The sequence below is a fragment of the Diceros bicornis genome, chromosome 32 (assembly GCF_020826845.1).
Source record: "Diceros bicornis minor isolate mBicDic1 chromosome 32, mDicBic1.mat.cur, whole genome shotgun sequence".
Lineage (NCBI taxonomy): Eukaryota > Metazoa > Chordata > Mammalia > Perissodactyla > Rhinocerotidae > Diceros > Diceros bicornis.
The window spans coordinates 10,704,403-10,717,375 of record NC_080771.1 but is presented as its reverse complement, the minus strand read 5'-3'; the positions used below and the strand labels follow the sequence as shown (position 1 = coordinate 10,717,375).

General features: G+C 39.9%; 1 protein-coding gene across 3 annotated transcripts in view; it reads right to left on the bottom strand.

The window, feature by feature from the left end:
- RSPRY1 (ring finger and SPRY domain containing 1) overlaps positions 1-12,973 on the bottom strand; it is a 49,755-nt gene that overhangs the window by 24,370 nt on the left and 12,412 nt on the right. For all 3 annotated transcript variants that reach the window (XM_058527879.1, XM_058527880.1, XM_058527881.1), the window contains exons 2-8: positions 11,954-12,458; positions 6,641-6,693; positions 5,852-5,964; positions 4,134-4,260; positions 3,283-3,341; positions 1,347-1,413; positions 810-941 (exon numbers count right to left, since the gene is read on the bottom strand). In XM_058527879.1, the coding sequence (XP_058383862.1) occupies positions 810-941; positions 1,347-1,413; positions 3,283-3,341; positions 4,134-4,260; positions 5,852-5,964; positions 6,641-6,693; positions 11,954-12,303 (901 nt within the window). In that variant the 5' untranslated portion in view covers positions 12,304-12,458. The remainder of the gene's footprint in view (positions 1-809; positions 942-1,346; positions 1,414-3,282; positions 3,342-4,133; positions 4,261-5,851; positions 5,965-6,640; positions 6,694-11,953; positions 12,459-12,973) is intronic.

The window sequence follows — 12,973 nt, the reverse complement described above, 5'->3', positions numbered from 1 at the left end:
AGTTAAGGAATGGAAGTGCTCATAAATGGCAAGATCGGTGGGGAGACCTTGGCTTTGCTGCTACACTACCATATGAAGATTAATCAAGCAAATGCTAGGAAAGGCAGTACTGCTAGGTTTATGCTTCTGTTCCCTGTATTCATTATTTTGCCTGCAATAAAATCCAAATTGCACTTTTTCAGAATTATTCTTTAACTGGCACTACACAGGCGGTGTACTAAGGAAGTCCCCACAATGTTGGGGTAGGAGCAGGGGGTTACGTGTCCAACTGTGTTTTAGCACAGTGCTAACTATGGAGGGGGGTGTGTGTGTGAGGATATAGCAGTAGCATAGTTTTAGTTCTAGCAGCCCTTGGAGAAGAAAAAGAGAAAAGTCAGGAGCAACTCTCATGGGTAGGTAAGACATGACTTGAGCTTTGAAGAGCCAAGTTGGGAAAAGGAGAAGAGTAAACAGACGGAACTCCAAGTGAGCGGAACAGGCCCAGAGGTGGGGACGATTGGGACCTGCTGGTAGGACAGTGAGGAGATAGTTTGTGTTGGGAAGAGCTCATTAGACAGTGCCATCTGATTAACAGCCTTGATGCAGCAGGAAATAGGGTACCAGTAAAAGTTTTTGCACAGAAGAGTGCTGGAATTAGAAGCATTCCATATAATTCTTGTCTGAAGGGTTCCTAGAATATTTTTCTGCTAGAAAATAGCCGACCTACCAAGAGGACCTTATAAGGAAAGACTCACACTCACTATCATAAAAGGAAGAAATGGGTTTGGAAATGGAAACAGGCATTTTAATAAAGGACAACTTGTACTTACAGAGATTGTCTAAGCTCCACTGGGCACAGAAACCAACTTGACGTTTCAGATAATCAGGATCATCAGCCCAGGACTCCAATGTGACAAGCCGGTCACTAATACTGGATTCGGAGATAGTCAATTTATTTTCACCTATTTGGGAAGATAAAAACCTTGAATTAACCATGAAGGAACAGGATGATTTGCTGGGCAGATTAGTGGTGGAAAGGAGTGAGGAGAGGCAATTAGAGAACTTGGAAACAGGAATAATGACATAGCCCAAGCGCTCTGACTATTTCGTAGAAAGTAGCAATCTGATCACTAAATTTTTAGCAATAAAAAGGGATAATCATGGTCACCGAGTTTTGATCCTTAGGTGAGAAAACCCTTGCCTTTGTCCCTGTTACACCTCACTGGCCTTGTGGTGTCTACCAGACAAAAACAGAACTCATACATGTCTGATGGGGTTCAAAGCATAAGCTCATACAGTAACCAGAAAAATAAGATTTTTAACAACCGATACAGAAGATCATTAGTGCACGAAGTCACTATACCTACTTGTCTGTGCAAACTTTTCCAGTGCGATAAGTGCAAAAAGCATGACTGTGGGGTGGGACTGTAACTTCTGAAAGACAACAAAAGATAAAAAAACAAAAAACAAAAACATCATTCCCCTGCAGAGGTGGCAAGTTACCAATTTCCTCTTCTTGCCCAGTATGTGCTAGATTTTTTTTTCAGAGCAGTCAGAAAAGTTTTACTCATTCAAGTCCTCAATTATCCAGCTAATAATATTGTTGGTAATGAAGAACCAAGAGAGTCTCTTAAAATCTTCTATTATTTTCTTGAAATCACTTGGTTCATTTATAGATATGGAAATTTCAAAAGTATCTTGTTAAATGCACTTATTTTACTTAGTAACATCTACAGTAGGGCTTTGTTAAATAAAATGTTGATTCTTACATACATTTAAACAAGTCAAACAGAAACCTAGAATTGCAGCTAAAAATGATTTTTTTGTTCAGATTCCTAAAAAGAGCCATTCTCATTACCAAGTTCCAAAATTATAAATAATCAAATGAACAACTAATGGCTTAGTTTTCAATCTGCTCTCTGAAAGGAATTCCTCAAATGCTGACAGTAGGTGGGAGAGAGCAACAAGTGAGCTCATTCAGTTACATTTACATTCATGTCACATGTGTTCACATTTAAAGGTCTATCTGCTTAACATCACATCTTCTCACAGCCATCCTTTCCCACACCTATGTTAGGAGCCTGCAGAGGAGCTCCAGAACATCAGATGATTCCCACTCACTGCCCTGCTGCCCAGCTAGGTTTTACAAAGCTCATATAACCACCATCCTTCCCTGCTGCAAAGCCTCGTCAGCACCCCACTTCTTGCCATATCCATTCCTAATCCCTCTGTCTGGCTTTTCAGGCCCTGAGCTCTCCCCACCTGGCTATACAGTCTACGTCGTCCTGTCTCTGAACACTGTCTTCTCAACAGACAATTCTCTGTAATATGCCAGGAACACAGCCATTTCTGTCTTGGGGCTTCTGCTGGTGATGTGTCCTTAGCCAAGAAACCCATTTTTTTCTCCTGTGCAGTCAAATTCTAACCTTATGGTGTGAGCCAGCTGAGGCTGTCTGTCTCCCATCACTCTCCCAGCTCTCACCCCCCACACCTCCTGCTTTCTGATCACCTCAGAACCCTTACAGCACTTAGTCTGAAGGAAGCGATTCTGCCCTCGGTAACATCCTGTCATAAAATGGAGCCCAACTGTCTTGTCTGAGTAGTTTGGTTCCCTCAACTAACCAGGAAACTTCTGGAGGGCAAAGGACTCTTATACTACTTCTGGATCCCCACAGTGCTTACTTAGCACAGTGTTCAGTGTTTTAAGTACACAACACACAGGTACTAAAAAATAAGGTCTCTGAGATTTTGAAAAAGGCCAATGCTCACTAGGCCTGCAAAAATAACCTTTAAAAATATAGACCAGTCCAGCAGTGTGAGAGATCCCACAGCACAGCCTCAGCAAACCACAAGCTTCACAGACAATACATCAAATACTGAACGACAACAGTTTTAAGAGCGGTAGCGAGGGGGGAGGGCAGGGAGAAGCAGAGATTTGCATACACTGGGAATCGGACCTGGCGGCTTCCTGGCTTGGAACGCCATGTAATTTTGTTTCCACTGTGGAGGTCCCTGCTACCATTTGGCAGACTCGAAGGACACACAGAAAAAGCCAATCACAGCAGACATCTTATGATTAAATTTTAAACCAGTCCAACTCAGCTGTTTTTGCTTGTAATAAATTCCTATCCCACCTTCATTTTTTTTTTTTAAATATAGGAAGGAATAGACAAACGCTCAGGAAACACCTGCAAATTAAAATTTATAACTGATTCCATTCTCTGCCAGTGGCTAAGCTGGCAATTTTAGTAAAATGCACAATTCTAGATGACAAAGAATAACTACCTTTGATGTCTCACTTACCAGACACTGCAGCAAATATTCCAGTATTCCTGGGCTAAATAAACCTATACTTGCAGGACCTAGACGAATACAACAAACACTGGATATAATTAAATGCATCATATTACTTTTAATCAGTAACTAATAACAATAAAATTGTTCTGGTAGAACTCTTTTACAAAGTACTCCCATGCACATTAGCTTACTCAAGCCTCGCACTCTGAGGTAGGGAATAGTGCCATCCCCAATTCACAGCTGAACAACCGAATGCACAGAGTGAAGTGATTTACTCCAGGGCACCTGGGGCAGAGCCTGAATCAGCAGCCATGTGTTCTGATTTCTAATCCATTGTTTCTTCCACCACACATGATGTGATTAGCTGAGCTATTCACCTGTACTTTGAGGTTAACTTTCCTAAAATGAGTAACACTGATAAACAAATTAAATATCTGCTTCTCTTCTCAGGAACTCCTCCAATTTAAAGTTCCTTTTCCTCTTCCCCTACCTTGGGTGTCTCCATTATCCAGTTAAACTTTATAAAATGTGTATGTATATGTATATTATATACATACATATAAACATATATAATCTTTGTTATACTGTTTAGCCTTTTCTCTTATTCTTAACTTAAAAGCAAATAAGTGAAACTTTTTCCTTTTAAAATTCCCTCTGAAAATCCTCAAAACTGAATTAGATTGCATGTACCTCTATGGTCTCTGAGGAATTTTTTTCCAATGAGCTCCTGTCCATTAATTTTTTTTTTTTTGGAGACACGTCTTTCTGGTGCAGTATGTTTGATCAAAGACCTGCAGTGCAATTTTCCCCTTAACATCCAACTTCAGATCTTCCTTTGGGGAGCTTCCCAGAGTTACCTGCTAGTTTCTCAGCCAAGCAGCCTAGGACTGCAGATGTGTTCCTGTGTTTGGCGGGATGGCCTGAGTCCTGGCAAGCTACTTCTCCATTTAAATTGAGAATTTCAGTCAATTTCTGGAGTGCTTCCTAAGAACAAAAATGTACAAGTGGATTTGATAAATACACTACCTAGGTTTTCTCCCCCAAGGTAATTCTTTGAGACAAAGGCTATAACCAGGAGTTAAATTAACTCCAAATGACAATACAAAAATGATATCATGTACTCAATGATATCATTATTTTTTTTTTTTAATTTATTTTTTCCCCCAAAGCCCCAGTAGATAGTTGTATGTCATAGATGCACATCCTTCTAGTTGCTGTACGTGGGACGCGGCCTCAGCATGGCCGGAGAAGTGGTGTGTCGGTGCGCGCCCGGGATCCGAACCCGGGCTGCCAGCAGTGGAGCGCTCGCACTTAACCGCTAAGCCATGGGGCCGGCCCAATGATATCATTATTGATGGGAAATATTATTTGATCAACCTGAAAGTTTTCTTACATAAATTGCTAGATTCCATTTCATTCAAAATGTACTAGTTGTATCAAATAGATGCTATATACTCTTGAATCATTAAACAGATTAAACCTACCCAAATGCCAATATGACTGATAACAACAGGGCCTAGCGATGTTGAAAGAAAAAGTAGGTTTAAAAAGATTTTTTTTACCAAGCAAGAAAAAATCTCACCAGAGTTTCTGAGGCAAATTAAAACAGAAACTTCTTATAAGCCTAGGAAAAGGTCAATTCATTAGTGACTAGGCCAAAGACTTTTCCCTTCTGTCCATAATGTTTCTTCATGTTGGGCCCAAATGTGTGAGGCTGAAACAGATAGAGATGCCAGAATCCAAATTTTTAAAAAAAGCCTTCCATAGAACATATGGACTAAGGCAATGAAAGTTTGATAGTTTTGTTCTAGGTAAGTGATAATCAAGGTTACACCAAGCTTGAATACGTTGGAGTAAGACTCAAAAGTGCTTTCAGTATAATAGTTTTTTCTCTTAACAGCAAACATTCAAAAAACTTTTGTTATGAGGAAATTGCTTAGAGAAAGATAAGAAAATCAGCTCAGCAACTGAATATTCTCTTCTAGTTTCCAAACAAAGATTGCCACTTCAGATATAAATGCTTCCATTTTTGGGCCGGCCCCGTGGCTTAGCGGTTGGGTGTGCGTGCTCCACTACTGGCGGCCCGGGTTCGGATCCCGGGCGCGCACTAACGCACCACTTCTCTGGCCATGCTGAGGCCGCATCCCACATACCACAACTGGAAAGATGTGCAGCTATGACATACAACTATCTACTGGGGCTTTGGGGGGAAAAAAGGAGGAGGATTGGCAATAGATGTTGGCTCAGAGCTGGTCTTCCTCAGCAAAAAGAGGAGGATTAGCATGGATGTTAGCTCAGGGCTGATCTTCCTCACAAAATAAATAAATAAATAAATAAATGCTTCCGTTTTTAACATTTTAAAAATTTTATACTAAAGCTTGATAGTAAGCTATTGATAGAGGATGTAGCACTTCATTAGTAATAAAAAGCAAGTTTACATAATGAAATTAACACTGAATAATAACAGACCCCAAAGGTATAAAGAGGAAATGTATTACATCAAATGTTCTTTGTGGTCACTCATCCTGTGCTTAAGCATAGATGACAGTTTCATAAAAGATAAGTATTAACTTACTTTAGTGGGCAATGGACATTCATCTAGTAACAATGTTATAACAGCTGGTCCCAAGGGATCTTCCAATGGAATAACTCTAATTAAAGACTGGACAACGTCCAACCATCCTTCATCTAAGAGCAAATCAAGAAGATTATACGATGGAGCCACTATTTTAAAAATGTGAAAAGATATAACATCACACAAGATGACTTCACATTAAAATAGAAACGCTTTTGGCCTTCATCCTGGAGTTTTTAAGCAGCTAATATCTGGCATGGACACAGTCATCAATTGCTAGTCATCATGGTAGAGTCCAAGAATCCTAATTTACTGGTGATTTGGGGGCATCTTTATTTGAAGAAAATTCAAACTATGGTCCTGGGTTCTCAAATTATGATTAAAATAGTTTTCAGTATCTTATTTATGACATAGGAGTTAACTGAGAAGATTAAGTATCTGAAGCAGCTGGCTCTGTTTTCAGAATGATGCTTAGGAAACTGAGGGAGAAAAAATTATCCTCCTCATTCTAGAAGAGTTATGGTCAAAGACCCGTCAATGCCCCCCGAAACTCTATTTTCATAATTTCAGTGAGATAAAACCATTACTGAGAGGTGCAGTTATATATCCAGGATGCAATATAGAGGGCTTATTAATTATTACCCTTGTACAGGAAAATTTCCATACACAAAGGGTTTTTTTGTCAGGTGTGCTAAGTATTTTTGGAATCTTTTACCTCAAAAAAAAGTGGCCACATTTCTTCATAATCATTAACTCATTAGGAAGTATTGAAAAAAACTTTTAAAATACCTGTTTCTGCCATTTCGTGCAACGTAATCATTGAATAGGGAGGTTCTTGATCACTGAAAAACAAACATTCAAGACATCAAACTTGAAGAAATAAGAAATGATAACTCCAAATAAAAATTCAAACTGGAAGTATGGAGGTAGAAAAAGAAGAAATGAACATGAATGAACGTAGAGAAAGAAATGGAAGAGACAACCAGAGCTATAATGGGTAAGGACAATGCACACCACACGTGCTCATTGCCAAGGTCACTGTGTGTGATGGCCCACAAATAAAATGGGCAGAAGGGCACACGAAAGGACCACCACGTGGCCTGAAGTAAAAGCACAGGACTAAAACTGGAGACTAGAGCTTTACCTCTCAGCTTTACCTTTAAAGGCCCAATGCCAACTGAGATAAGCCAGGAAGGTCATTATCACCTTCCTCATGCTTACCTTAAAGAAACGCTAGGAAGGGAGATGACAATCCCAGCTGAGGACTTATGAAAGCAAGGGCCTACATAAAATCTTCATTTTTAAGTGTTTTTCTGGGAAATATCACTATGTTTAAATGTCATAAAATAGGAGAAAAAGAAACCAAACTTATTCAAGGAACTATTTAATATTCTAGACACTGCTCTAGAATGGCATTATATACTTTAATTGAGGGGGTTTTCAAACTGTGACTCCAGGAATCCTAAGGAGGTGCTTTAGGGGAACTTTATTGAAAGAAAGAAAAATTTTCCATCAAACAAACCATTGTTATCTAATTACTTAAGGAATATATTCACCATTTATTTGTTTACATATCGTAGCTCTGTTTTACTATGAAAAAAATGTAGAAACTATTGTACTCAATCATTCTCAGAATAACTTTGTGATATGGGAATCACTAAGTTCATTGCAGGAACTCATTAGGTGCTGGTTGTTTGACATATCCTGTGCCCTTTCATAATAAGGCAAAATTCTTACTTAAAAAAAATTGTTTTGGGGCCAGCCCCGTGGCGTAGTGGTTAAGTGCGTGCGCTCTGCTGCTGGCAGCCCGGGTTTGGATCCTGAGCGTGCACCGATGCACCACTTGTCAGGCCATGCTGTGGTGGCATCCCATGTAAAGTAGAGGAAGATGGGCACGGATATTAGCCTAGGCCCAGTCTTCCTCAGCAAAAAAAGAGGAGGATTGGCATGGATGTTAGCTCAGGGCTGATCTTCCTCACCCAAAAAAAAAAAAAAAAATGTTTTAAATGATATAACTAACAGATACAAACATTTCTGGAGAGCAATCTGGCAATAATGAAATTAAGTATGTATATAGCCAATAATGCTAGAGAAGCTATTACATAGGTAAGAGATGCATATGAGGCTGCTGGCAGGAAAAAACTTGGGAAGTAACCTAAGGAACCATCACCAGATTACAGGATAATAAAATATAATACTTCAAGCATACAAAAGAACACTCTGTAGCAGTCAGAGCAGTTGTAGATTTATATACAGCAACATGGGTCTCAAACACAGTGTTGAGAGAAGTTAAAAAAACAAAGATATTTATATGAGTATATCAGTTATGTAAATTTTAAAAATCACACACAAAACACTATATACAAACCTCCTATACAGACATAAACAAACATATGGCAGGAAGACTGGAAGAACACACCTTAAATTCACTAGCATGGTTACCTCTGATATTTGGAGGTGGGTGGTAAAGAGGACAACGGGATTAAGGAAGAAGGGAAAAGTAATAAAATATGACAGGGTCAGCAACCAATAAGGAATATGAGCACCTCAGCTCTATACAGACGCTCTTAAAGGACACACACATCCCTACACTCAAAAAACAAGATAAAGTGGGCCGGCCTGGTGGCACAAGCAGTTAAGTGCGCGCGCTCCACTGCAGTGGCCCAGGGTTTGCCGGTTCGGATCCCGGGGGCGCACCGATGCAGTGCTTGTCAAGCCATGCTGTGGCGGTGTCCCATATAAAGTGGAAGAAGATGGGCACGGATATTAACTCAGGGCGAGTCTTCCTCAGCAAAAAGAAGAGGACTGGCATATGTTAGCTCAGGGCTGATCTTCCTCACAAAAAAAAAAACAAAAAAACAAGATAAACTTCTTTGCGGAACAGAAATGGAGCAGAAATTTCTGGTGGGAGGCAGGAGCTAAAGCCATAGGACTCCTGGGGTCTGGGTCAGGAACTAGACAGAGGTGACCAGGAGCTTTATGCCTGCAGGGTAGGTAATGCACACCAAAACCCCATCTGTGCAGGGGATGGAGCAAACTCACTAACTGAAGCCAGGACAGGGTTCCCCTCTCAGTAGAAGGAGTTGAAAAAGTTATGAAAGATAATCTGAACTACAACTGGTATAAAGCTGCAAGTCTCCAGAGACAGGAAAAGCCATGCAGCAGGACCTGGGCTTCTTACAGTGGAATCGGAACTCAACCACCAATTTTACGTTCAGTTACAGGCTGAGGTCCCTGGGACCCAGATGGAGACAACAATAAAAGTGACAGATAGGAAGAGAGAGGGAGACAGAGAGAGAGAGATAGTGAGAGAGAGACAGAAAGAGAGACAGAGTCAGAATGACAGAAAGACACAGAGAGAACACACACACACAAGTGAGAAAAAAACTTCCATCAAGAGGAGCCTGCAAACGAAGTTCCAAAGCACATGAGAATAACTCATATTAACACCATTAACAATCTGAAGATAAGGTCACTACCAAAAAATGCAAATAACAGAATTTCAAAATGATTTTAAAATAAGTGTATTTAAAGTGTATTTCCCATAGCAACTCTCTCACTATGACATTAGGAACTGTGCTCTCCTCTCCGATCACCGTCATCCTTTCCTAAGTAATAAGTAGAGAGAAGAGGACAATAAATACAGATCACTTTATAATTGCAATATCTGCATACATCCTTTTAGGCATGTTCTTACTAAGCTCATCTGTCCTATCTTTCATGTTTGATTTTAACAGTCTTATAAACCCTATAGGTTATGAAACTCTTCTCCTTTAGTAGTTTCTAAAAAACAAGCTATGTAACTACGCTTATAAAATGTCTGCACAATTTTGCCATGATATTCTCCAAAAGGACCCTTCCCATTTGCTCTACATCTGCCTTATTTTTCCATTTTCGGAAAAGTTATAACTATAATTCAGTATAAACAGGTTTAAGGTAAAAGTTACCCTGTTATTCAAATGTATACCACTTGCCTCACTTAATTACATGCTTTATCAGTAAGTTTACTTATAATTTGTATTATTTTCCAGAAGCTTGGAAACAAAGCTCCTACCTTGCCCCCATACTCTCTTAATCACTCTTTTTAAAAATATGGCAAAGTCTATTCTGTACCTGTTTTTCCAATTGGCTTAAATAACATTGCTTGTGGTTTACTTCCTTATTTGGGAAGGATAACTTTTCATTACAATTTTACAGAACGTTTTAAATGTCACCATGAAGAAACTTTATAATAGGTTCTAGCCCCTTGCTTGAGTTTGGGGGATGTAAATGGCATAGATTTATATTTAATAGACATTAATTAATTAATTCAGACACCAGAACTACTTCAACAGCTGGTTTTGATAACCTCAGGAAGGCCTTTCTGACTGGTTATGGAGAATATTTGTAAGTACCACCTTTCTCCAGCATGTTCTATAGCAGGAAGATATGCAAAATAAATTTATTTCTATGGGGAAAAAAAAATCACCTCAGAATAAAATGCACAGGGCCGGCCCTGTGGCTTAGTGGCTGGGTGCACGTGCTCCGCTACTGGTGGCCCGGGTTCGGATCCCGGGCGCACACCAACGCACTGCTTGTCCAGCCATGCTGAGGCAGCGTCCCACATACAGCAACTAGAAGGATGTGCAACTATGACGTACAACTATCTACTGGGGCTTTGGGGAGAAAAGGGGGGGGAAAAAAAAGGAGGAGGATTGGCAATAGATGTTAGCTCAGGGCCGGTCTTCCTCAGCAAAAAGAGGAGGATTAGCATGGATGTTAGCTCAGGGCTGATCTTCCTCACACAAAAAAAAAACCATTAAGAATAAAATGCACAAATATACCTTGCTTTATGCTATAATGTTTGAGGAACTAAACACAATTGGGTTTTTATAAACATGATTATCAAATATTTAGATGCTTAAATTTACTAGCAGAGCCTGAAGCAAAAAGAACCCAGATATAACCTGAAAAAAATACTAACATTTATCGAGCAGTTGTTATGTGTAAGGCACTACACTAGATGCTTTTATATATTATCTCATGATAATCCCTGTAAGAAAGGTATTATTCCCTTTTTATAGACGAGTAATCTGAGGCTTAGAGAAGTAACTCACCAGTGGCCATGTAGCTAGTTTAAGGGGCTCGGCCAGAATTTGAACCTGGGTCCATTATGGTTCTAAAACTTTTGCTCTTAACTATTGAATTATATGGTTAAGTTAAAATATTTTTTCAGGGGCCGACCTGGTGGCGCAAGCAGTTAAGTACACATGCTCCGCTGTGGCAGCCCGGGCTTCGCTGGTTCGGATCCCAGGTGCACATGGACGCACCGCTTGTTAAGCCATGCTGTGGCAGCATCCCATATAGAGTGGAGGAAGATGGGCAAGGATGTTAGCCCAGGGCCAGTCTTCCTCAGCAAAAAAAGAGGAGGATTGGCAGATGTTAGCACAGGGCTGATCTTCCTCACACACACACATACAAATATATATATATTTTTTCAACTTGAACAATGCCCTTTAATTTACTGTTATTCAATCTGGGATTTTGTACTTAGAGTTAGACAAAGGGGAAGAAAAATAAAACAGGTAAGGTGTGCCCTGCAGTTTCAATTTACAAGCTTCCCAAATGGATCGACGAGGGCCAAAGAAGGGATATAATAAAGGGAGGAGGATGAAAACCCTCCTTGACTCATGTCCTTATGTTGCAGCGGAAGCTGCATGCAGCCACGTTCTTGGTTAAAGCACTCGGCTTGAATCTCCAGTCAGTGGAGTAGACAGGCAAGCAAGACAAGAGTGAGTCTTCATGAATCCGTTTCCTATCAGAGCTTGCAACACAACCTCACTCCATATTTACCATATTCTCTGATAAAGATCATCGCTTTAATCAGTGTTTTCTGCTACAGAAATGTTTAGACATTTCCAGACAAGAGAAGATGTTAGCAAGTAAAAACATCAAATCTTAGAATTTACTCTGCCATCCGAGGAGAAATAAAACATTCTCCCTTGCCCTATGAACACAAGGCTTGGCGAACATATCCTAATGAACTGAAGGAGTCCAAAAGTTATGGTTTCTGGTAGAACAAGTTTTCATCACGTAGGAGGTGACTGTGAGTCAGATACTTACTTATCTACAAGAGTCCGTATGACTGCCAGTGTGTCCAGCACTAACCCATCCACATTTTGTTTCTTTCTCCTTGGCTCATGTGGTCCTCGGCCCCTCCTTGGCGGCCGAACAGGGTTCCGGGGTTGGCTCCTTGTGCCAGCAGTGGGTACCGCACTGTTCTCAGCCTGTTGCTGCTGGGGGTCAACACTGTCTTCTGCTCCACTGTCATCTCGGCAGATACAGGAGTTACCCATGGTAGCAGTGGCACCTCTAGTCCCCAGGAAGCGGGCTATGTGCTCTCCAAGAGTCAACAGCAGACCCTGGCCAAGGCTTCTGCTCACTAAGAACACGGCCCAACCAAAGACAATCATTTAGATAGTTTTCAGTTTTCCAAGTACTGTTTTCATAATCTGGAGTTGAGGAACTTGCATCCTATTTGTTTTTAACAATTGAATGCCGAAGAAAGTTGCAAAGCTAATCTCCAACATTATCACTTACAGGGAATCCTGGTCATCCAGCGGCAGTTCTAAAAGAAAAAGAGAAAAGAAAAGGAAAATGAATCAAAGATTCTTGGCCACTTGATTACTCAAACTTTCTTATATGATTTTATAGACATTAGGATTACAGTGAAGAATCCTTGTAGATTTCTGACACAAAGAGGTAACTTTACATAAAAGAATTAACAACCAGTAATTCCTTTTTATCATTATATCATAAAGGTAATTGCTAAATCATATCCTGTAAACCACAGGAGTCACCACTGATTTTTAAAAAGCCATATATGAGGATCCATTAAATACATTAGAAATACATGAGAAGAACGTGTGCAATTGTTTCAAGGGCTCCTTTTGTGGATTAAAAAAATGAATTGTTTCCTTTCTTAACTCAAATGTATGAGAAAATTCACTATGTTTCAAATAAAATATCTAATTACAGATGTTTGTTGTTAAAAAAGTTATGATACAAATGTGATAGCACCCACTTGATATCAAGAATAATAAAAGGATAGAGTGTTCTATTTAAATTACCCAAACTGCATAG